The sequence below is a fragment of the Ahaetulla prasina genome, chromosome 3 (genome assembly GCF_028640845.1).
Source record: "Ahaetulla prasina isolate Xishuangbanna chromosome 3, ASM2864084v1, whole genome shotgun sequence".
NCBI classification, from domain to species: domain Eukaryota; kingdom Metazoa; phylum Chordata; class Lepidosauria; order Squamata; family Colubridae; genus Ahaetulla; species Ahaetulla prasina.
This window is the reverse complement of record NC_080541.1, coordinates 109,789,179-109,814,170: the sequence shown is the minus strand read 5'-3', so window position 1 is coordinate 109,814,170 and position 24,992 is coordinate 109,789,179. Positions and strand designations below refer to the sequence as shown.

At 40.9% G+C, this 24,992-nt stretch overlaps 2 protein-coding genes across 9 annotated transcripts in view; one reads left to right on the top strand and one right to left on the bottom strand.

Moving 5' to 3' along the window:
- The window catches only part of ZMAT2 (zinc finger matrin-type 2), a 93,354-nt gene extending 91,965 nt beyond the window's left edge, over positions 1-1,389 (bottom strand). The window contains exon 1 of the mRNA XM_058179249.1: positions 1,354-1,389. Within this exon, the coding sequence (XP_058035232.1) occupies positions 1,354-1,371 (18 nt within the window). The 5' untranslated portion in view covers positions 1,372-1,389. The remainder of the gene's footprint in view (positions 1-1,353) is intronic.
- Positions 1,390-1,458: 69 nt separating this feature from the next.
- Positions 1,459-24,992, top strand: part of LOC131196430 (histidine--tRNA ligase, cytoplasmic-like) — a 51,439-nt gene continuing 27,905 nt past the window's right edge. The window contains exons 1-5 of one of the 8 annotated variants that reach the window (XM_058179245.1): positions 1,463-1,617; positions 2,082-2,160; positions 2,880-3,086; positions 11,092-11,175; positions 12,328-12,453. In XM_058179245.1, the coding sequence (XP_058035228.1) occupies positions 2,985-3,086; positions 11,092-11,175; positions 12,328-12,453 (312 nt within the window). In that variant the 5' untranslated portion in view covers positions 1,463-1,617; positions 2,082-2,160; positions 2,880-2,984. The other 7 variants (XM_058179241.1, XM_058179243.1, XM_058179246.1 and 4 more) reach the window with 7 other exon arrangements.

Below are 24,992 nucleotides of genomic sequence, written 5' to 3'. Positions count from 1 at the left end.
AAAACCTTCCAAATAAGAAATGTTTGATTAAAACACTAAGTAGGAGTGAATTCTCCTTCGATGGATATATTCAACCAGAAACTGGATAGTCATCTCTTGGAATGCTTTAATTTGAAGCCCTATAAATTCATGCTATTTTCCAACTTTTTTGGTACTGCGTATAGACCGATGATAATGTATAGTTTATATTTCTGTGGCTTCATAATGTATGAACCCAGTTCCTGTTATCTGCCATCGTTTCTTACCTAATACAATATGCCAACTCTATATAACTCCAACTCTATGTAACTTTAAAGGTGGTCCTTGACTTATGACTACAATTGAGCCCAAAATTTTTGTTGCTACATGAAACATTTGTTAAGTGAATTTTGCCCCATTTTATAGCCTTTCTTGTCACAGTTGTTAAGTGAATCACTGTAATTGTTAAGTTAGTAACACATTTGTTAAGTGAATGTAATTTCCCCATTGACTTTGCTTATCAGGTCACAAAAGGTGATCACGTGACCCCAGGACACTGCAACTGCCATAAATAACAGTCAGTTGTCAAGCATCCAAATTTTGATCATGTTATCCTGGGGATGCTGCAATGGTGGTAAGTGTGAAAAACGGTCATAAGTCACTTTTTTCAGTGCCATTGTGACTTTGAACAGTAACTAAATGAACTGTTGTAAGTTGAGGACTACCTGTATTTATAAATTATGTTTTAAAATTTTAGCTCAGTGCACTGTTCAAGCATGTCTATCATAAGAAGTGAACCCACTATGTGGCTAATGTCATACTTGAAATCAACAGGAAAGTAGCTGAAAATAAAACTGCCAATGATCTTATATAAACCTGTGGACCCTACTTTTCTCCCACACATATAAAGTGATATCCAATAAAAGGAGATTCATAAGCAATAAAATTAAATTAAAGAAATTGCCACCTTTAGATGCTGTGGAGTTAGGATCCGAGAGTTAGTATGCAACCATTAAGTCTGCATACCACAGAAGCAAACTCCTTTAACGAAGGAACCTATCACCTTGTCTTATCTAGTCTTATCCTGGGAGCTTCCCGATTTCCGTCCGTGAAGCCACTGTATCACCCAAAACGCTGGTGTGACTATGGCCAAGCCCACAGAGGCTCCTCGGGGTCCCAGCTATACCCATACAAAGAGAACGCAGTCAAACCTATCAAGAGTTGAAGTCGGACCTTTTCTTACGGCCCTTAAAAACAGGAGGCGCTCCAGATCTCCGCGGATGAAATTATACGGAGGGCTTTACCAGTTTTGTGCTACGATTCTCAGCAAATGAGCTAGAAGAGAAACCGTATTTTCCTTTCTTTGGGGGAATAAAACACAAACCTATCACCTACCCCGCTGCTCGACGCCATCTTGCCTCTGAAGAGTCGGAAGCCGGAAAACGACGTCCCCCCTCCCCCCAGCGCTCGGCAAGGGCAGGCTCCGAGGCGTCCGAAAGGCTTCCTGGCTGCAGAGGCACCCGGGAAGTGGGGAGGAAGGTTAGGCGGGCCCGGGCTTTTTTCGAAGCAACCAGGAGCTTCTTCGCCCCGGTAGCGCCTTTCTGCTGGTCGGATACTCCTGAGTCTAAACCTGGAGGCTAAAGGAACGCGCCCTACGCGGTTTGCTTTTACTTTATACTTTAAACACAGACTTTAGTAGATGCAACCCTTCAAACGATTGTGTTTGTCCACGTATTCATGGCACGTATCATTTCTGTAGCATTAGAAGAAACCGAGTTTTTATTTTAAGTTTTTAAACTTAAAATAAACTTTAAGTTTTTAAATTTAAAATAAACATAAACGTGTGTCAGAAGACCGAAGCAGGGTGGGTGAAATGGCTAATTTACTGCAGTATTTCTCAACTTTGGTGACTTAAAGATAGGGGGACTTCAACTCTCAGAATTCCCAGCCACTCTGCTGCCTGGGAATTCTGGGCTTTGAAATTTGACCATCTTAAACTTTTCTAAGGTTGAGCAAAACTGGTTTATCATTTTAAATCTGTGACCGAGAAAGTGAAAACGTTTTACTTCCGGTGAGGAATATACTGTCGTCTTATGAAGTTGACTTAAGCTTTTTTCTTCCAGAGGCACTTTCTCATTGGTTTAGGAAATTTACTTTGAACGATTCGTGCACTTTATGGGAACTTTAGAGAATGGTCATATGGTAAGGAAATTCTTGCTTACTTAGAACTTTTATCCATACAGCCCTTTGTCGTTTTGTGAAACGGCGGTTTAACTTTTCAAAAAATGCATTTGGGCGTTAGTAGCCGTTCTTGCCTCGCTCGGTTCCTTAATCTGATTAACATACAACGTTTGTGAGAGTCGGCTGATGCAGGAGTGAGCAATCTTTTTGTATCGGCATGGCTTGCAAGAAGGAAGTGATGCAAAATTCGTGGGATTTGGCACGCCCCTGGGCATGATTTTTCTTTGGAGAGGTAATTTCAATGAATCTTTTTTCTTCCTGTGTCTAAAGTATGTTTCCTGCTTCAAAATGGCGAGAAAATCCCGCCCTTCATTTTTATCAATAGAGGATGTACGGGCTGCAACGAAGAAGTTAGGGACTTTAAATTACTTGTCTCCTTAGTATTGGCAGTAAGAGTTAAACTGTACTGTGTCATAAAGTTTATTGTGTGATCCTTAAACTAATCATATGCTGACCTAATCCTCCTAATAGATTCGGTATAGTCTTAAACTCTATAGTAGTAGAAGAGTCAAGAAGTTATGCGTATGATAAATGAATGCAAATGTTGTCTCCCAGGCTTTATTTTGCTCTGTAATTATGTTGCATCTTTGCTGTAATATTAAACATTAGGCCAATATGATTTCATTAAGGGATTTATCTATTTCTTTTCTCCTTTTCTCTGCATGTCTTTTTCTTTATAGATAATTCTGCTCATCTTTGGCTAAAATGAAGGCAATACTTCATATATCTGATGTACTAATAGTATCACACTACAGCAATTGATGTAATTATCTAAACTTTCCAACATGCACTGGATCACTGTTTTAAGAACTGCTTCCTTTCGAACCCGGCACTTGCCTGTACAGTTTCACATTCTACGTTTTTTGTCCAGTCATCTTTCAAATCAGGTGTGTATCATTTAGCAGTATTTGATTCTCCTTAGTATAGTTTGTTTATGTACTTAGAATTCTAGAATTACTTTGATCTATGGCTCTGTTTATTGACTGAGAACTAAATCAATTGGAAATATTGGAATTGAAAATTAAAAAATATGTAATATTATTATTTATTCTTCATCCATTATTATTTTATTTTTTTATTTTCTTTTAATACAAAACATTGCATCATTCATTAAAAGTGTGTCGTTCCCGACTCTAGGGGGCGGTGCTCATCTCTGTTTCAAAGCCAAAGAGAGCCAGCACTGTCCGAAGACATCTCCATGGTCTTGTGGCCGGCATGAGTAAACGCCAAAGGCGCATGGAAGACTGTTACCTTCCCACCAAAGGTGGTCCCTATTTTGCTACTTGCATTTTTGACGTGCTTTCGAACTGCTAGGTTGGCAGAAACTGGGACAAGTAATGGGAGCTCACGCCATTACGTGGCACTCGGGATTCGAACCGCTGAACTGCCAACCTTTCAATCGACAAGCTCACCGTCTTATCCACTGAGCTTAATCTTTAACATATCTATTATAACATTTCTTAATTTATTTAGAATAGAATAGAATAGAATAGAATAGAATAGAATAGAATAGAATAGAATAGAATAGAATAGAATAGAATTTTTTATTGGCCAAGTGTGATTGGACACACAAGGAATTTGTCTTGATGCATATGCTCTCAGTGTATATAAAAGAAAAGATACCTTCATCAAGGTACAACATTTACAACACAAATATATCAATATAAATCATAAGGATTACCAGCAACAAAGTTACAGTCATAAAGTCACAAGTGGAAAGTGATTGGTGATGGGAACGATGAGAAGATTAATAGTAGTGCAGATTTAGTAAATAGTTTGACAGTGTTGAGGGAATTATTTGTTTAGCAGAGTGATGGTCTTTGGGAAAAAACTGTTCTTGTGTCTAGTTGTTCTGGTGTGCAGTGCTGTATAGCGTCGTTTTGAGGGTAGGAGTTGAAACAGTTTATGTCCAGGATGTGAGGGATCTGTAAATATTTTCACGGCCCTCTTCTTGATTCGTGCAGTATACAGGTCCTCAATGGAAGGCAGGTTGGTAGCAATTATTTTTTCTGCAGTTCTAATTATCCTCTGAAGTCTGTGTCTTTCTTGTTGGGTTGCAGAACCGAACCAGACAGTTATAGAGGTGCAAATGACAGACTCAATAATTCCTCTGTAGAACAGAATCAGCAGCTCCTTGGGCAGTTTGAATTTACTGAACATTACTGAGCTTACTTATTTACTGTACATTACTTTCATATTTATTCTCTAACTATTGATAAAATAAATCCCATATATTTTAATAATAGGATTCTTCCTTCCCTTTAATTGTGAGTGTTAATCTATTTCTGCACATTCCAATATTTTCTTAATCACGTTTTCATCTGCAGGGATCTCTTCACCTTTCCAATTCTGTGCAAATACAATTCTAGCTGCAGTTATTACCTGAATAATCAAGTATAAAATTTCTTTATTATAATTTCCTGGTAAAATCCCCAACAGGAATATCTCAGGTTTTAAATCAATATGCTGATGCGTCATCTTCTGCAACCATATACGAATTCTTACCCAGTATTTTTTTGCTTCTATACATGTCCACCACATACAATACAATCCCGGTGTCTGATGGCATTTCCAACATTTAGTTGATTTATCTTTAAACATTTTTGCCAGTCTTTCAGGTGACAAATGCCATATATAAAACTTCTTGTACAAATTCTCCTTGTATGCAGTAGACATTGTTAATTTATAATTTCTATCCCATAATTGCTGCTATTTATCCAGCTCCATAGAATAGAAGTTTTAAAGGCCACGTGGGATTGGACACACAAGGAATTTGTCTGGGTGCATATGCTCTCAGTTTACATAAAAGAAAAGATACGTTCATCAAGAATCATAAGGTACAACACTTAATGATAATCATAGGGTACAAATAAGCAATCAGGAAACAATATCAATATAAATTGTAAAAATACAAGCAACAAAGTTACAGTCATACAGTCATAAGTAGAAGGAGATGGCTGATTGGAACGATGAGAAGATTAATAGTGCAGATTTAGTAAATAGTTTGACAGTGTTGAGACAATTATTTGTTTAGCAGAGTGATGGCTTTCGGGGGGAAACTGTTCTTGTATCTAGTTGTTCTGGTGTGCAGTGCTGTATAGCGTCGTTTTGAGGGTAGGAGTTGAAATAGTTTATGTCCAGAATGTGAGGGGTCTGTAAATATTTTTACAGCCCTCTTTTTGACTCGTGCAGTATACAGGTCCTCAATGGAAGACAGGTTGGTAGCAATTATTTTTTCTACAGTTCTAATTATCCTCTGAAGTCTGTGTTTGTCTTGTTGGATTGCAGAACCAAACCAGACAGTTACAGAGGTACAGATGACAGACTCAATAATTCCTCTGTAGAACTGGATCAGCAGCTCCTTGGGCAGTTTGAGCTTTCCGAGTTGGCGCAGAAAGAACATTCTTTGTTGTGCTTTTTTGATGACGTTTTTGATGTTAGCTGTCCATTTTAGATCTTGCAATATGGTAGAATCTAGAAATTTGAAGGTCTCTACTGTTGATACTGTGTTGTCTAGTATTGTAAGAGGTGGAGTATGGAAGGGTTTCTCCTAAAGTCTACCACCATTTCTATGGTTTTGAGTAGGTTCAGTTCCAGATTATTCCGGTCGCACCATGAGGCTAGTTGTTCAACCTCCTGTCTGTATGCGGATTCATCATTATCTCGAGATTGATCACTGTTGTGTCATCTGCAAACTTCAGTAGTTTAACAGATGGATCGTTAGAGATGCAGTCATTGGTGTACAGAGAGCAGAGAAGTGGGGAAAGCACACAGCCTTGGGCCCCTGTGCTAATTGTACAGGTATCTGATGTGATGTCCAATGTTTTTTGCCCGTGCTATCATTGTTTATTTAACTTGTTCTTCTTCCAATTTGATACTCAATAAATAGCTTTACAATTTTCTTATCACTCCATCTGTTCCTGTTGATATCTAATTCTGTCAGTTCCATATAAAAACCATATAATTTTGCATCTTTTTCATATCTAGATTGTATTTGCAGTTGTGTATACCATACCATACTAATCCCCTGCTTTTCCAAATCCTGTTTTGTTTTAAGTTCCCTCTTTTCTGACAAAATATCCTAATATTTCCCATATTAATAATATTTGGATGTATTAATGCTTCTGTTGTCGAAAGCCAAACTGGTATCTTCAAGTAATGTTCTCTAATTTTCTCCCATAGTAATAATAACATATTTTTTATATAATGTGTTTGGAAGTAACCATGTATCTTATTTTTCCCATAAAATAAAAAGGTGTGCCAAACCAATTGCAAGTCATATCCCTCCAGTGTCAATAATCTTGTATTTCTCTGTATAATCCATTTTTTCATCCATGTTAACACTGCTCCCTGGTAATATAATTCCCACTTTGGTAATCCAAACCTTCCTCTGGTTCTTGCATCTTGTAACAGTTTTAAGTTGATTCTCGCCTTCTTCCCCTGCACTGTTGTTTTATTCAAATTTTCAAAATATTTTTTCTCCAATTTTATTGGAATTGTTTGAAATAAAAACAATAGCCTTAGTAATATGTTCATCTTGATTGTTGCTATTCTTCCTATTAACGATAATTGCAAATTTTCCCATCTCTCCAAATCTGTCTCAATTTGTTTTATTAGTTTATAATAATTATCTTCCTTAATCATAACACTTTCTTTATGATCTGAATATTTAACTTCTTTGTTAATTCCCTTTTCTGCTTCTCTGTAACATTTTTCACTAATATCTTAGTTTTCTCTTTATTAATTTTCAATCCTGCCACCTCGCCATATTTTATTCTTTCTAATATTTTTGACCCTGTTTCTTATGGCTCTTCTAAACTAAACACCTGATCATCTCCAAATGCCTGTAATTTATAGTCCTCCTTTTTAATTTCCATATCTTTTATCTCTTTATCCTATCTTATATTTCTATTTAATACTTCTATCATCAGTAAAATAATAGTGGGGATAGATGACATCCCTGCCTTGTACCTTTCATAATATTAACCTTTTCTGTCATATCTTCATTTACCATTACCTTTGCCAATCGTTTATAACAGTGTTGGCAAACCTATGGCACGCGTGCCGGAAGCGGCATGCGAAACCGTCCCGAGACAAATGTGTGCCCTCGCTGGCTCCTTGTCGCGTTCCTGTGGTCAAATGCGCGCCGGTCAGCTGGCCATCGTGCATGTGCGGTGCCAGCAGACTGTGCGTGCCGGAGGTTCGCCATCACGCATGCGTGATGGACCGCCGCACTTCCGGGGTCGCCAGCACCGCATGCGCGATGACCAGCTGGCCGGCGTGCGTTTGACCACAGGAACGCGATGGGAGCCGGCGAGGGCGCGCATTTATCTTTGGATGGTTTTGGTGCCACTTCCGGCACACAGGCAGCACGCAAGAACACGGAAGGTTCACAAACGCTGGTTTATAATACATCGTTTTAATCATATTAGTAAATCTCTCCCCAAAATCCATAACTTTTAATTGTGCCAACATGAATTGCCAGTTCACATTATCGAACGCCTTTTGTGTATCAAGGAATATGAATGCCATTTGTTTCTCTGGATGTGCTTCATAATATTCCAATGTATTCAAAATTATTCTCATATTGTCTCTGATCTGTCTCTTGGGTAAGAAACCATTTTGGTCTGTATGTAGAAATTTATTTAAACATTTCTTTAATCTTTCTGCCATTATTGAAGTAAATATTTTGTAATCTGCATTTAATAGGAAAATCAGTCTATAATTTTTTATCCGTTGCAGGTCTGAGTCTTCTTTCAGAATGAGAGTAATATATGCTTCTGTCCACGAAGCTGGAATTTTCGCCTCTAACTATAGTTCATTGAATACGTCTAGCATTTATTACTTTTAACTTCTTGTCACTTTTTACATAGCTCTACAGGTAATCCATCTGGGCCAGTGCTTTGCCATTCTTTTGTCTTTTAATTGCTTGTCAATTCCATTATTGTTATCCTTTCTTCTAGTGCCTTTTTAAATGTTTCTGGTATAATAGGTAATTCAGCTTTTTCTAAGTATTGTTTTATTTTTTCTTCTGACTGTCTCTTGTTTGTAAAATTTTTCATAATAATCATGAATCATTTTCTTTTTCTCATTTCGGTAATGTACTGTCCCTTCAATCTATATGCCAACCATCATCTTGGTTCATTTGCATTTTCAAAAAAGTTTTGTTTAGATCTCTTAATTTTTTGAGCTAAGTCCTCCTTTTCTATTAAATTCAATTTATATTTTTTCAAATCCATTTGATTTTTTATGTTCTTTTTTTGTGGATCTTTTTGCAATTCCATTTCGAATTTCTTATACTCCTCTAATTTTTTGTGGGTTTTTTTGAGTTTGTCTTTTCTTTTTATTTTTCTTTCCCAAATATGTTATTGCCAGTCCTCTGATATATGCTTTGGCTGTGTCCCATACATTTTGTAATTAAGTTTCTTCCTTTCTATTCTCTTTAAAAAAGAAAACCAACTCCTTTTCCATATGCTGTAAAAATTATTTTTCATTTAGAATTGTTTGATTCAGTGTCCATCTTAATTTCTTTTTTTATCCCTTCCATATAATTTTCATTAGATTATGATCCGCCCATATGCTTGTTTCAGTATTTATTTCTTGTATATTAGATAGTAAATTGTCTGACATCCACATCATATCAATTCTGGACCAAGACATATATCTGTTTGAGTAAAACGTATATTGACTTTTCTCCAGAAATCTTTTTTGCCATGCATCTTGAATACCTAATTCTTCCACCATTTTGAAAAAGGGTTTTGGAAGTGTTTTCCTAGCTTTCTTATTAATATTTTTCATTTTATAGTCCAAGTCCACATTCACAATTGCATTGAAATCACCTACTATATATATATATATGTTTTCATACTCCAATTCTATTATTTTCCTGTGTAATTTACCATAGAAGTGTTCTTGGTTATCATTTGGTACATATATTGCCACTAGAAGTATTTGTTTATAGTTCATCCTTATCTCCACCATTAATATCCTCCCTTCATCATCCATAAAAATTGGTTTGGCTTTTATTGCCTCCTTAATATACAATACAACGCCTCTCTTATTTTGATGTGTAAGCAAGGCATATAGTTTCCCTATTTTGGGATATTTCCCCAAAAAATTATGATGTTTTTTGATGTGAACTTCCTGTAAATAAATTATGTCCTGTTTTAATTTTTCCAATTTATTAGAAGTTCTTTTCCTTTTTATTGCCAAATTCAGTCCATTTATATTAATTGATGTTAATTTTATTTCTTCTTCCTTGTTTTACTTATATGTGAATTTTGTTGCTCTAGTTGTCCTTATCTCTCTTGGCTCTCTTGGTTCCTTTGCCCTTGCTTCTTCTCTTAGTGTTATTTCCTCCCGATCTTTAACAGCTTTTTTTTGTTGTTTGTCTCTCTCTTCCATGATTTCTTCTGTTATCTCTCTCTCTCTCCTCTCAGTCTCTCCTCTTGTGGTCCCAAGTATTGATCATAAAATTGTTCTGCCTTCCCTATCAAGTCTAGTCTGTATCTTTGCTCCTGCCAAGTCACCAACACTCCTTCAGGTATCAGCCATCTAAAATCTATTCCTTTTTTAATTAAACATTTTGTCAAGAACTGATACCCTCTTCTCAGGTCTCTAACTGTTCTTGGTATTTGTTTTAACACTGCTATTTCTCTGCCCTTGTACTTTATAGGAATGTTTCTTCCTCTCTGTAAAATCTCTGTTTTTACTGCTTTCTTGGTAAATCTAACATGCACTTCTCTGGGTATGTTATTTCTCATTGCGTATCTTGTATGCACTCTAAATATTTTATCAATGTCATTCAAAATTCTTTCCTTGGTTTCCTCCATCACTTCAGCCAACAAATCTGGTAAATTTTCCCTTTTCTCTTCTTCCAGTTATGAAATTTCAGATAATAATCTGCTCGATTCATTTATAACAAGATTATTGTCTTCTCTTTGTTTCTGTCTGCCGCTGTTAGTCTGTAATCCAGGTCTCCCAGTCTTTTTTCTGTTAATTCGGGTTTTTCTTCTACTTTTTGCATTCTTTGCTCATTTTTCTCCATAATCCATTGAGCATTTTTAATTCCCCTTCTACTTTCTCCATTCTCTCATTTGATTTGCCTATTCTTTCCTTCAAGTCTTCATGAAGAGCTTGTGTCATATTCTTTAATTCCAATTACATAGCATTTGTTTTTATTGTTGTGCCATAGAATCTAATGTTCTTTGACCAGCAGGGCTAGAAGTTGCAGAGGATGACACTGAGGACAATGCTGATGTTGTTTTCTTTAACTTGTAATGAATGTCTTGATATTTGTAATCCACCAAATATAGTTCGTGGTATTTCCAAGCAATTTATATCCAAGTATAGGCCCGCCAAAAAGCAAGGAAAAAAGCAGCAAAACGCAAAGAAATAAAAAATAGATAGTTAGATTGGGAAAAATCACTTTGCTAGATTACATGTGGAGTTCTTTAATTACATAAGCCTGGACTAGGTGGACAATCATCTGGATTAGTATTACAAAGTTACTTCAACATGTTTAGAAGGGCTTGTTAACAATAAGTTAAGTATAATATCATATGCCAATTTTATTAATACATATTTTAGTACTGTAAAGTATTTTTTTTAAAAAATGGAAGATATATACTCCTGAGTAGGCTCTGAATAATGGCTGAGAGAAATGCAGTGAGTTTGCCTGGTTTATGGACAACAAGAACCTGTCTCCTGTCCCCTTACCCTTGCCAATCCTAAATGTAACCAATATACCCACACAGAATCAATGATCATTGAAAGTACAGAAGTTCTTTTATTCTGTGTTTTACAAGTTGAATTTTATGACAATAAGAATGACTAGAAGATCAATGCTATTTGTTTTCTATATCATGTTTGTATTACTCTGCTCTTTTCCAGGTTACTGAAGATGCAGAAAAACAGCTATCACACCAGCAGAATGCTGGTGCCTCAAAAGGAAACCTGATTCTCAAAGTTCCCAAGGTAATGCTGCATGATGGTAACCTTCCTGAATCTACTGTGTTATTTTCCTCTCCAGGGTTTCTTGGAATTAGCACTGATAGTCTGTTCAGTGGAAAAATGCACTTTAAATGAACTTGCATCTTTCCACATAAGTTTTGTGTGTATATGTATGTATTTATGTATGTATACATAGAAATATATATATTTGTGTTTGTGTGTTTACACATATATAGATACACAGAGAGATACATATATATACATACATATAAATCTGCTTTTTCAGTTTTATCCTCTCTTCCAAACATGTTCATGTGCTAACCCAGACATATCAAACACAAGGTCTGTGGGCAGAATACGGCCCGCAATGGACCCAGATTTGACCCACTGTGCTACCCTGGAGACAGCAAGGGACTGGCCCCTGCTGCCCCGACCACGGCCCATCCAAGCCGGGCATTCCCCCAGAATGTATATAGGAGGCAATGAGCATGCAGGGGCTGACAATGTCCAGCAACAGAAGCCCATCAGCCCCTCAACTGGTGCACTCTGGGACCCCTCATCTCGCACAGCACAGGTGGAGGCGGGAGGCTGTGACAGGTAGGCCAGCCCTCAAAGCAGGCAGAGGTATGAGACGTGATCCAGCCTGCTGGGTGGCTAACCATCCACTTGCTCTGTCCCACCATCTGTCTTTGCTTGCGCACCTCTACCTCCACCTGCTGTTGGTGCCACTGGGGCGGGATGGGGGTGGTGCCCTCGCAGGCCAACCTCATTTTCCAGCTCTGCTACACATGTGGGACAAGCCTTCCACTCGCCACCCCACCCGTGACAGCCTGGGGCCAAGTGCACAGGGACTCGGCAGTGACAGCAACCGGCTGGGCTGCTTCGCCACGACACCACCATCTGTCTTTGCTCCTCTGGTGGATCAGGCCCCAGCACCAACCCTGGTCCCACTCCCCCTCTGCCGGAGACACGTGGATCCTCTTCATACCTGCCTGGTCGCCTACAGGCGGTCCCCAACACAAGCAATGTTGAGCTGGCCACACCCACCCAGTTGACCGTGATCACCCGGCCACGCTCTCCCTGTCCCCCTTAGGGCAACCATAATGCTGATGCGGCCCTCAATGAAATTAAGTTTGACACTCCTGTTCTAACCTCTGCCTTCCCTTGAACTCCTAGGGTACCAGGGATTTTAGCCCAAAGCAAATGGCTGTCCGTGAAAAAATCTTCAGCACCATAATTAGTTGTTTCAAGAGTCATGGAGCCGTAACAATAGACACTCCCGTGTTTGAGCTAAAGGTGAGAGTAAGTAATAATTTTGCTGTTGCTGATAAGGTCTTTGTAGCTTTTTTCTTTGCAATAAACCAGCTTTCTTAATTTTAATTAATTAAACTATATGCATGGTTGAACATGGTGATGGGTGAGGAGGAAGGAAGGATGGTTTTGTTTTGTTTTGTTGAATTCATTGGTTATGCAGTTATTTTGTTTCAAATAATGAAATTTAGAATGAAGATTAGTTTCTTAAATGGAAATGTGTTTGTTCTGTAGTGTCCTTATACAGGTAGACCTTGAGTTATGACTATAATCGAGCCTGCCCATTACGGTCATAAATGATGACAGTTGTAAAGCGGACCAATCACATAACTGACCCAATTTTATGATTCTTCGTTGCAGTGACCCATAACACTGTAAATTCTACAATGTCCCTTATTTTCATCAAAATATTTTTTAAGCTATGTATTTTACAAGCAGAATCATAATGTTGGGAGTACATGAAAATTATCAGTTTGATTAGGATAATCCTAGGAAATATTTCCAGCATACCCTAAAACAGATTTATCCTTTCCAAATTTATAACATGAAGTGTTAAAGAACTAAAAAAGATGAATGTAAGCCAAATTAATTTTATTCCTAAGGGTAAAGTCATAATAAAATGTTTAATATCAATTTATGATTTTATAAAACATTCCTATAATGAGGGTACAGCAATACTGTGTGTTTTGCAATAAAAATAGTAACTATAAGCCATGTATTTCAAACAGATCACTGTGCAAAAGCATCTCTTCTACAACAGAAGTTGTCATATATGAAAATATAATACGATACATTATAGTACTATATCTTGACTGTGGTAATTTAGTGCTTAAATCTTGAATTATAAATTATCCAAGTAAAAATGATTTCATACAATTATTTCATCAGGAAGTGTTTTTTTGTAAGCATATTTCATAGCTGGGTTATTTTAATAAACCATATTTTTCCTCAACCTATGTTATACACAGGTAGTACTCGATTTACAACAGTTCATTTAGTGACCTTTCAAAGTTACAGTGGCACTGAAAAAACTTACTTATGACCATTTTTTACATTTATATGACCATTGCAGCATTCCCATGGTTACATGATTTACATTCGGATGCTTGACAACTGGTTTGTATTTATGACAATTGCAGCATCCTGGTGTTATGTGACCATGTTTTGAGACTTTCTGACAAGCAAAGTCAATGGGGAAGCCAGATTCACTTAACAACTATGCTGCAGTAATTTAAAACTGCAGTGATTCACTTAACAAATGTGGCAAGAAAAGTTAAATGGGGCAAAACTCACAAGTTTCTCACTTAGCTACATAAATTTTGGGCTCAGTTGTGGTCGTAAGTTGCAGACTGTTTAAATTTGATTTATTTGGTACTTCTCCAAATGTGTATTTATTTCATATTATTCTTGCTGATCTTTGGTACTTCACTTTGTTTGAGAAAAATGCTTTTAATCTTATTCATGGCTTTAGAGCCAGACAACATAATATATATGAAATACACACACACATATCAAATACATATATAGAGATATAAAGTTAGTCTGCTTCTGACCAGTTCTTTAACAACTGTTCAAAGTTACAGTGGCCTCCAAAAGAATGATTTACAGCCTGTACAACATTTCAGGCTCCCATAAAACATTGCACCATTTCCCCCGACATTTCAGACGTTTGTCAACTGGCTCACATTTGCAACTGGAATCCAAGCACCCAACAAATGTGTGATCCTTATTTGCAATAATTTCTGCTGGCTTCTCCATGAAGTCAATCAAAAGCCGGCAAGAAAGGTTGCGTTCAAAGGGGAGCTAAAATCCTTTGTGGGGATGCAGAAAAGGAGCAGAAATCTTCAGGATTTCAGCTCCATTCCTACAGCCTACTGCAGAATTTCCCCTCCCCTCCCTTCCATGCATGAGGGCTACAGGAACATTTGTGAGTCAACTACCTCTTTTGCTTCATCTGCTTAACAACCCAGGAGATCACTTAACAGCTACAGCCAGGAGTGCCTAGATTGCAGTCATTTTTTTTTAATTTGCATTTATATCCCGCCCTTCTCCGAAGACTCAGGGCGGCTTACACTATGTCAAGCAATAGTCTTCATCCATTTGTATATTATATACAAAGTCAACTTATTGCCCCCCAACAATCTGGGTCCTCATTTTACCTACCTTATAAAGGATGGAAGACTGAGTCAACCTTGGGCCTGGTGGGACTTGAACCTGCAGTAATTGCAAGCAGCTGCTGTTAATAACAGACTGCCTTACCAGTCTAAGCCACCAGAGGCTCTTGAGTGAAGCAGTAACATGGGCATTTTGTTTAATAACCACTTAGCTCAACAACCGAGATTTTGGTCCCAATTGTGGTTGTAAGTCAAGAACTACTTGTACATATAGACATACAGTGGATATAAAAAATCTACATATTCCTTTAAAATGCCAGGTTTTTATAATGTAAAAAACTATCAGACCAAGATAAATCATTTCAGATATTTTTCCAACTTTAATATAATGTATAAGCTGTACAATTCAACTGAAATCTTTTAGAGAGGTAAAAAATAACAATAAAAAAACATACAATTTATCATAACTTCGAACCATTATTAAATGAATGGTCCTAAACTGAAGACTACTTGCAAACATAAACATTAGAATACATAACATTACTTTAAAATATAATGAAATTATTATTAAAAATAATAATACATATAACAGCTATTTATATAAGTAGTATTATTCAGCTATGCATACATACGTGTGGTAAGTAAGTAATATTATTATTCAGCAGCGGCCAGCTTTGGGGCTTGCCTTTCTCCACACGATGCTGGGAGAGTGAAAAAGTTCACTCTCGCGCCATTTGAAGTCAGCTGAGAGGCGTGGCTGGGTCTTTGGCGTGGCAGTGTTGCCGTGTCTCGCACTTCGAAGCCAGAGTTTTTCCATTGTGTCGGGGAAGATCATCCAGATATGGGTAATACTCTGCTTCACTACTTGGAGACTGAGTTGATTTTTCTTTGGCCACGCCTCCTCTGCCCAGGTTCTCCCCAGTTCGACTCAGTCTTCCAAGGAGTGAGATTGAGAAAAATGAGGCTCAGCTACTTCATCAATTTAATGGAAATATTTTACCGAGCGAGGCTCGAAGATCGCAGAAAGCAATATTGGAGGTACCGGTCGCTGGTATTCCTCCCTACTGGCTTAAAATCAGCCGAGATCCCGCGCTTAGCAGAGGGGGCTTGTCCTTTAGCGGGCTACCCCTGGTATACTTTGCGAAGGCAAAGTGGGATTCAGTCCCTGCCGGTATCATCCGGGCATACTGATGGCGGCAAGCGCATGAGCGCATTTGAGAGCCACGGCAGGAGTGCTCATGGCGAGCCAGTCTGCCTGAATTACAGTGGACAGTGGCTGAGGAGATTGGCGCCATTATTGCCGCTGCAGGAGTGTTCTTTGAGACCCAAGCCGCCCCTTTCCACTGACTGAAGTGGCAACAGCGCTCGGCTCTCTGCAGCCACGACGGAGTATCTCCCTTTCAGCTTCATGAGCAGGGGAGAGTCCAGTGCCTTTTCAGCCACGGCAGGAGTGATCTATTCGAACTGGTCTGCCTAATTCTGCCACCTGAGTGGCGTCGACACTCGGCGATCTAATGGCCATGGCAGGAACGCTCTGTTCAAGCCAGTCTGCCTATTTCCGCCACCTCAGTAGCGTAGACGCTCAGCGATTTAACGGCTGGAGGACTCTTGAGCCAGTCTGCCCAACTATACAGGTAATGGGGCAGCCGGGACGTATCGCAAAAGCGACTGGATGGTTCGTTTAAGAGGGCTATGATTTTCCAAGTGTTACAGAAAGTTACTGCACTAACGTGCCATAGCAGCCTTAATCGCTGAGTTCCCCATCGACTAGCCGGACGAATGTTTTTGGTGTCACAAAAATTGGACAGGCTGATAGGTCCTTTTGAGTGAATCCCTAAACACTTCACAGGCTGACTTCACTGCTCCAACAGCGGCGGCAGGAGAGCTTTTAGAGCCGGTCTACCTATTACAAGTGGGGATGGACCCACAGCGCCTAACGCCATTTCGGCGATTGCAGTAGCTCCTTGAGCCAGTCTACCTCTCATTTCGGGCGGCGCTTTCCACAGGGCAGCATCGTCGTGGAGCTTATTGGGCTAATCTGATTTCTTTAGACATCGCTGTTACAGCGTTGCAGGGGAGTTTCCTTCAGTCAGGTATGGCAGAAGCCGGTTGGCCAGATTTAAACCAAATTTCCCTCCAAGACAGGAAGACGGCGGGAATATTGGCGCCCTTTCCTTAAACGGTGACGTAGGCAGCGCCTCGTCAGATATGGGGCTAGTCCTACCCGTCATTTTGACGGTTATTATGGCTCATTCCCACTGTCCTTGGGACCTTTTGAGACTTTAGCTCCTATTCCATACCCGCTTATTAAATCTAACCCTATTAACAAAGCAGCGATCGCTAATAGCAGCAGATATGATTTCTTTTAGCTACCTTCTTGAGATCGCAATGTCCTGTGGGCATTCTGCCCGGCATACTTAGAGCCCTAGTGTTCTCAAGCAGTGTTTCTGCCTCCAGCCAAGTTGGTTTTGACCTCGAGCACTGGTTGCCGAGGAATACAAGGGACATTTGCATAGAATTCAATAAAAATAATAGTTAAATGACTTAATAATAATTATTATAGTTAAATAAATAAATAAATAAAATATTATGATATGATATGATATGATATGATATGATATGATATGATATGATATGATATGATATGATATAATTGTTACTGTTATAAGTGTATGGCTGCCTTGACCCAATGATTTATACAGTCGTTCTATACGGCTGCTTGTCTGGCATCGATACTGCTTGCATTAGGTCCATTTCCATTGTATATCCGGGAAGGACCATTACTCTCCAATAATCCCACCACCGGCTCTCGCCGGAAAGAGGGGGTAAGTGATAGTGGGCCTGGCAGCCCTTGACAGGAGGAATTCTCCACCTTTGAGGAGAAGGTACTTGACATCCTGGTGTTAACCTTCATGGCTGCACGGATTAATTGCCTGGCGAGTCTGTCCTTCCTCTTGGCAGGCCAATGTTGAAATTGATCTGTCCCCTAACGTGATAGATTTGTCGGCACCAAGGGGCCTCAGTCCTTCAATTACTACTAGGCTTATGTGCCGCCATGGCACTTGGATAATGCTTGCACCACTTGCCTGATGGGGAAGGTGGTTCCAGTTATTTGGGACCGTATATGACACACTTAGTCACTCTATTCAGAGCTCCTAAATTCCAAGGGTTGGAGTGTGCCTCTACTCTCTCCAGTTTAGTTTAGGGGTCCCAATGCCCTTCTACAAATGGGCCTCGGCAGGCTATCGGCGTCCTGGCAGCTCACTAATTGCCCACGGCGTCGGGGACAAGGTCATCCACCCTACTCCTCCACCTTAATATGTGCAGGACAGAGACGTGACTAGGTTTATAACCTGGAAACTGCTGGTTTCTACCTTGTCAGCATTAATCCCTTCCTCTGCTGCTCTCAGTGAGTTCATTTCATCATTTTACATTGAAACAGTACAAATGAGGTTCTTCAATTGTGAACAATCCACGCTCCGATCCTTTACCTTCCCCGCCCAGTTGCTATGGGAGTAGCATAGCTTTGATTCCATAGTCAAGTCAGAACATAAACTTTAAGACTGACTTAGGTTTCACTGCTATTGGAATCTGCTATTGGAATTATTTACTAGCTCAAGGAATTTGTTCTGGTCTGGAAACTTAGGAGCCAATGTGACTGCCTAGGATGTACATACTGCGCTTCTGTGACCTTATCTTTGCTAGGCTTGACCGAGGTTCGGTTCCCATTCCCTTGGGGATCTCTAGTGGCCCACCTTTCAGGGGTACGATGACATTTCCATATTGGCCAGCCGCTTGGGTTTAGCAGTCATTCTAATCCCACACCCTTGGGGGGCTTTTTCCTGGGTTGAATCAGCTGTGACCCTAGGACCAGGACCATGCCTTCCAAGGCTGGCTCTTGACTTAATTGGCCAGTTAGACATCGCCATCACAGGTGGCCATCCCGTGTCCCAACATGGCCAGAGGGCTTGTTACTTCTGCAGAGCCCTTGAGCCTGAGAACTTCCACAGTCCCAGGATGGTCCTTTCAATCTCCATTGTCCCATTCCCTAGGGGGTGGTCAGATCCTGGTATCCTTGCAGGTCAGTTTTCCTTCGGCCCCTGCATCACCCTGGTCTAATTGGGCTCCACTGTTCTGGCGTATGATGAAACAAACAAAATCTTTTGTGGTTACTTATCAAGAACATCTAAATTATATTAAGGTAACCAGACTAACCTTATATGCCCCAAGGCATGTCACAACTTTTAGGGGCTATGCAGGGGAAGGTAGTCATAGCGTTCATAAGATTCTACTCCTGCTAATTGGCTGTTAGGGCCCCACTCCATTGCCAGGAGCCACGGGAGGCCTGATCCATTCATGGTGTAGGGCTTGTACTGCCCACCGTACACCATCTGGACCCTGGGAGGCGCAGTTCCCTTCCGGGTTTTTTCAAACATTCCACCCTTACAGGCCGTCTGGTCAACAGATAACAATGGTTCCCGAACGGTCCCACGGGGTTTTCGGATTTGGCCTTGCAGGCCCATGGTTTCCTTTCTAGCTTCGGCATGGCTTCCTGAGTCAGAGAGGGAGACGGTTCGTCTTTGGCACGGTGGAAGGCTTCGCCTTCTGTTCAGTGTCTTCTCACCATACAATCTTCAGGTAGTTTTACACACACACCTCGTTCTGGAGAACGGTTACAGCACCGACTGACTGTTGATTCCGGCGTCGCCTACGGATGACCGGTTCCTCATTTCGGAGGGCCTAACGAATTTCTCCCTGTTGGAACAGGTCCAATGGGGTCACTTCCGGCTTCCAAGGTCCCGTCTGCAATCCTCGCCAGTAATTGGGTAGGTTAGATTTCGTGTCATTTCATTTCTTCTGGGGTTTTTCTCCTTGGAGGGCACAGTCTCCTTTTTCTCCTTTTTCAGGTGCCCTGTGGTGTCACGGTACATCTCTCGACAGTAACCCGGCTATGTGGAGCAGGCAACCTCCTGACCATTTCAGGTTCTGCTGATATTCCTGAGTTAGGTACACAAGGATTTGTCAGGGAGGTTCGTTCCTCCGTTTGTTTTCCATTCAGCTGTGTCGACATTGTCTGGGGGACTCCTCCTGTAGCATCACTTGATGATCCGTCATGGAGGTTTGTGGAATCGTTTGGGATTTCTCACTTGGAAGGGTCACCTTGGGGCAGGGGGTTCCCAAGTAGGCTCGCGCTGTGTGAGCAATGAGACCAGACTTCTGCCCTCCCATAGGACTAGCCAGCTTTGGTACGTCCCGTATCTGGATGATCTTCCCCAACACAATGGAGAAGGGGCGTTGGTCTTACCTGATACGCTCCTTCTCAGGGTTCAGGGAAGATCATTCAGCCCCACCCTATTGACCGTCTGGTCCATTGTTTGGAGGGGCTTATGTTTTCGCAGGATCCTTTTTTTCTGAGCCTCCTCATTGCCACGCCCTCGTCAAACGGGAGGACCCGGGCAGAGGAGGCGTGGCCAAAGAAAAATTAACTCAGTCTCCAAGTAGTGAAGCAGAGTATTATCCGTATCTGGATGATCTTCCCTGAACCCTGAGAAGGAGCTATCAGGTAAGACCAACGCCCCTTCTCTGGGGGTGCTGGACTTCCCTGGCCTTCCACGTGGATCCACCATGGCCCTTGAGCCTGCAGAGAGACCGGAACTGGTAGAGAAAGCCTTCAGACTCGTCTGTATACATGTGGGCGGTAGCAAAATGGCGGAGAGAGCCCTGTCCCTGAACAAGGGCCAGGCAGAACTCCCAGACTCCATAGAGCTGGAGATTGTAGCCCCAGGCATACCAAGGCCTCTACTAAAGGGGCATCGGAAAAAGAAAGTTCTAAGAGGCCTCTGTCTAAGAGGGATACTTATACCTTGGAGAAAGATGCCAAGAGGCACCACAGGACTCTAGAAAAATAGTTTTCCAAAGTCCAGCAACAGGTTCAGGAGCTCAGGCACCCAACTGTCTCCTTTGCAGAAGTTGTTTTCCCTACATCATTGCAACCTGCTCTGTCTCCTCAACTCAGTGAGGTACAGTAACAGGAGTGATCACCAGAGGGAGCTGGTGAGTTTCGATCTGCCTTTATAGCAGGGCAGGAAGTGAATTTTCTACCATTCTCATGTTTAGCTCCTATAAGTTTGCAATCAGGGCCTGTTTCTTCTAGGGGCTCTGTTCCCGAAGCTGCATTTACTCCTGCTACGGCGGAGCTCTGCCCAGAGGAGGCCCAGGGATCTGGGCTATCTCAGGATATGAGAAACCTCATTGCTGAGGCTATTTCGCAAGGTATAGTGGCAGGTCTGCAGCAGATAGGCCATTCTCCATCCAGGAAGAAATAGCAGTCAGGAATGAGTTAACTCTGCTTGGACTGAGTCTGCAAAATTGTTAAGCCACACCTCTTCCTGTTGCTTGCCAACTTTTTAGACTCAGTCGAGCTGGGCAGACATTTTTCTTTGAGCTATCCATTCCTGATTGTTTTTTCCTAGAAAAAAAGGTTGGAGATTTCTTTTGTGTTTTTTTTTTTCTTTAACTTTGCCTTCTTCCAGCGTGAAGGGTGATTTAGCCTGAGCCCGCTGAGCGCCCCGGGAGCGGCGTGAGGTCTCTTGGCTGAGGACCTCTAGGCAGCTCTCAAAAGCTTTTCCTCAAACAGGTGGCCCGCAGGGGATTCGAGGCTTCAGTCTCTCTGTAAAGCAAAGGCAATACCCATAAGCATAGCTCTGTAGCGCTTGCCTAGTGAGTGCGTGGGATTGGTACCGCTGAAAGCAGCATCAGGCAACGCCCATGAGCCTGGCTCTGTAGCACTGACCTGTGCATTGGACGGAGCGGCAAAGAGGAGCAGCGGCTATTGCAGAACCTTGCGCTTTGTGGTGGCCATTTTCAGCAGAAATTGTGTTGCAGCTGCCTTTCTGGAGCCATGAGAGGCTCGGCGGCATTGCAAAGCTGCGTGGAGGCTTGGTGGCCATTTTGAGAGCCTCGTTTGAGTGGTGGCCATTTTGAAGCCTTGTGAAGATTGCAGCCATTTTGGAAAGGCTGCAAGGAGGCTCGGCAGCCATTTTGATTACCTCTGTGTGGGCAGTTCGGCAACAGATCCTCAGTTGCTCATTTCAGCCTGGGTAAGACCAATCCAAGGGATAAGCCTCATGGGCGTCCACTCTACTTTATTCAGCCGGGAGTCCATGTAATTAGTCATGTCTCTGTTGCCTGTGAGCAGTGGTTTAGGAGACCTGGCTGGGGAAGTGGCACTTGGGGTTCAGAACCCAATCATGCTGTTAGGCCTCCCCATTTTATCTGAGCATTGTGGGCCTCGTGAGTACTCAGTATTACTGCAGTTGGGGACTTTACTACCATTATTCATAGTGTCCATATTCTCCTTGCAGGAGTTGGCACAATGGCCTCTACAGCTTCGGGGAGTTCCAGGTCCAAATCTGGATCTGGCCCTTTGCAACAAGACAGTGATCCCGGGGAAGGGCCTTTGGGTTCTCAATCCCTTGGGCTGGGCAAGGCCCATTCTTGAGCTCAAAAGCCTTCTTCCCAGCCTTCAAAATATTCTAAATGAGGGGCCAAGTAAAAGCATAGGTCCTTTGGAAAGGTTTCCCAAAGGATTCAGAAGGAGACTATACTTAAGGGGAAGAGTTCACAGAGCAAGGATCTCCCTAGAGCCCAGGCTGCCTCTGAAGAGATGCAAGAGGTGTCAGCTATTCCAGAGGAAGCTCCTCCATTGGCCTGGTCTCCAGGTGGGGATTCTGCACAAGCCCCTGTCTTGCCTGGTGACAGTGATCTTCTTTTTGATCTTCTTTTCCTGCTCTTGAACCTTCAGTTATCTCGTGAGAGTAACAAGTGGAACACAGGTCTCCTCCTCTTGAGGCATCATCTACTCCCACTTCTGCAGGCTTACAGCCTGGTCAGACAGTTGACACACAAACCTCTGAACATTTGTCCACCTTGATTCTAATGCCATAAATCAGGGCATTGAAGCAGGGTTACAATGTATATCTGCTACTATGGCTTCTGAAGGTTCCAGAGCTCTAATCTTTCCATCATAGGCATCAGGGGTTGGGATCTTCCCTTCCATGATCTGGAAGATGCAGAGGCTTCTTCCAGCTGGGGCTCCATCTCAGGGGAGGAGATGCAGTGTGATATTGAGTTTTCTGATGATGAGGATCTTTTACAGATCAACCATATTTCGTTGGGCTTTTCAGGCCTCACCTTTTCAGATCATTGCTGAACAAGGCCAGGCTTACCACTTGTCAGGGCACGGTCTAATCAACTCCTGGTACTGTTTTGGTGGCCCTACCTGTGGCTGGACGCCATAATTACAAGCGCCTCATTCTAGTATCCTACTATAATTTATCTTTATTTTCTTCCAAGTTGTAACTTGGTCCTAAATTACAGTTTTACTAAGGTAGCAACTCATTTCTTAGAGAAATAAATTATTTCTAAATTATTTCTAATTTCTAAAAGAAATAAGGTGGTTTTGGCCATTTTCTCTCTAATATAATTAGAACAGTCAGTTTAATCCCTCTAATGTCTAATATTCTAGAGTTAGACAAAAAAGAGGAAAGAGTTCACTTTTTTGCCCTGGGATAGAAGCTGTTTTTCAGCCTATTTGTCCTTGTTTTTATTATCCTGTACCATCTGCCAGATGGTAATAGTTCAAAAAAAATGGTGCTCAGGATGAGATGGATCCTTAAGAATGTTTTAAACTTTCTTAAGGCAGTGGGAGCTATAAAGCTCTTCCAAAGAGGGGAGAGAGCAACCAATGATCCTCTGAGCAAGGACATTAACCCTCTGGAGTGCTGTGCTATCTGCCACTGCAATTGGCAAACCATACACAGGGGACAATAAGTTTAAATACTCTCTATGATGCAGCGGTAGAAGGTCATCAGGAATTTTTCATTTAGTTGTTGTTTCCTGAGAAGTCTCGGATAGTATAATCTCTGCCGGGCCCTTTTGACCAGTGCTGCAATGCGAGTGCCCCAGATCAGGTCCTCTTTTATGATAACACTGTCAGAGTATGAATATTCATAAACTGGAATAGATCAGCCAATGAATAGGCATACTTTTTCTTAAATAAATCCTCTTGGAAAATAGAACATCAGATTTACTGTGAGGTTCTTCTGCAGTGGTTAGATAATTTTTACTCCCACTCTGATAAGAGCAATTTTATTATAGTCAATTATTTTGTGTCTTCTAGATTTCATATCTTTTAGTAGGATACTTTTTCCCTTTTGTTTCTATAAATTAATTTTCCTGTTTTTCAATATTCCTCTTAAATAGGATTATATGGTGTTACTGTCAAGCTTAGGTAGGAAAGTTCTGTCCCATCATGAAGAATTGACAAAATTCTATGATTTTTTTCCTTCTAGATTGATTATGGGGAATTATCTATCCTATGTTACTCTCCATCTACTATAGGATCGTAATATTTCTCCATTTCTATTATTGAAAGATGTATCTTACTTTCCTTTTCAACTATTTGTAGTTCGTAGTTCTTAGTCATATGGCCTTACCAGAAATAATATGTTCAAGGTGTTTCTAATGCAGCAGGATTCTTACCTATTCTAGTAGCTCAGCAATGAAGTGGTACATTGCTGTACTTCAAGAGAAGGCCAGAGTTTCAAAAGTGCTGGACAAAACATCCATAATAATTATAGAAAGTAATGTGTCAATATATTTCAGAACATATAAGAAACCTTTAGCAGGAAAATAGGTGCTCCTATAAAGGAAGCTATGATGGGGGAGGGCAGGATTGTTAGTATACATCGATGAAAAGAGCAATATGTGCAGACAGAGAGGCAGAGACAGAATATATTGATACAAATCAGGTAAGGTACCTGTTTATGAACAAACCCTCAGAAGTGGATGGACAGAAAGACTAAAACACAGACTATGGCTTTCCCATTTGCAGTCATCTGGAAATTTTAGAATGGACAAAAAGACTTATGGAATGGAGCCAAATTAAGATGGAATTTGAAATACAAATGTGTACTAATGATAAACATGTAGTTGCTAAAATGTAAAAAAATTTGAAATTTGAAATGGAGAATAGGATAAAAGAGGTGAAGTGGGCTAAGACTTTTGGTTATAATATACAGATGGATTAGTAGGAAAATACAAGATTAAAAGGGTTGAAGTTTATACTGGGTTACGATCTCATTTTTTAGAAAATGATTTATTATTGGTATATGATGCTAGAAAAACTATAATATATTTGACTTCCAGCAGTGACGACATGCTATTGCAGGGCGAGCGAGCAGGGCTCCGCTCGTTTTCACCCGATTTTCTGTGTTTTAAGGACCCAACGGGCAAGTCTGATCCTGGAGGGATTGACAAAGTAGAGGGGTACCCTCAGAGCCTGAATGGAGAGTGGTGTGAGCTCCCAATTGGCAAGAGGAACTCTCCGATTAGACACAGAAGAAATCGCCCTGG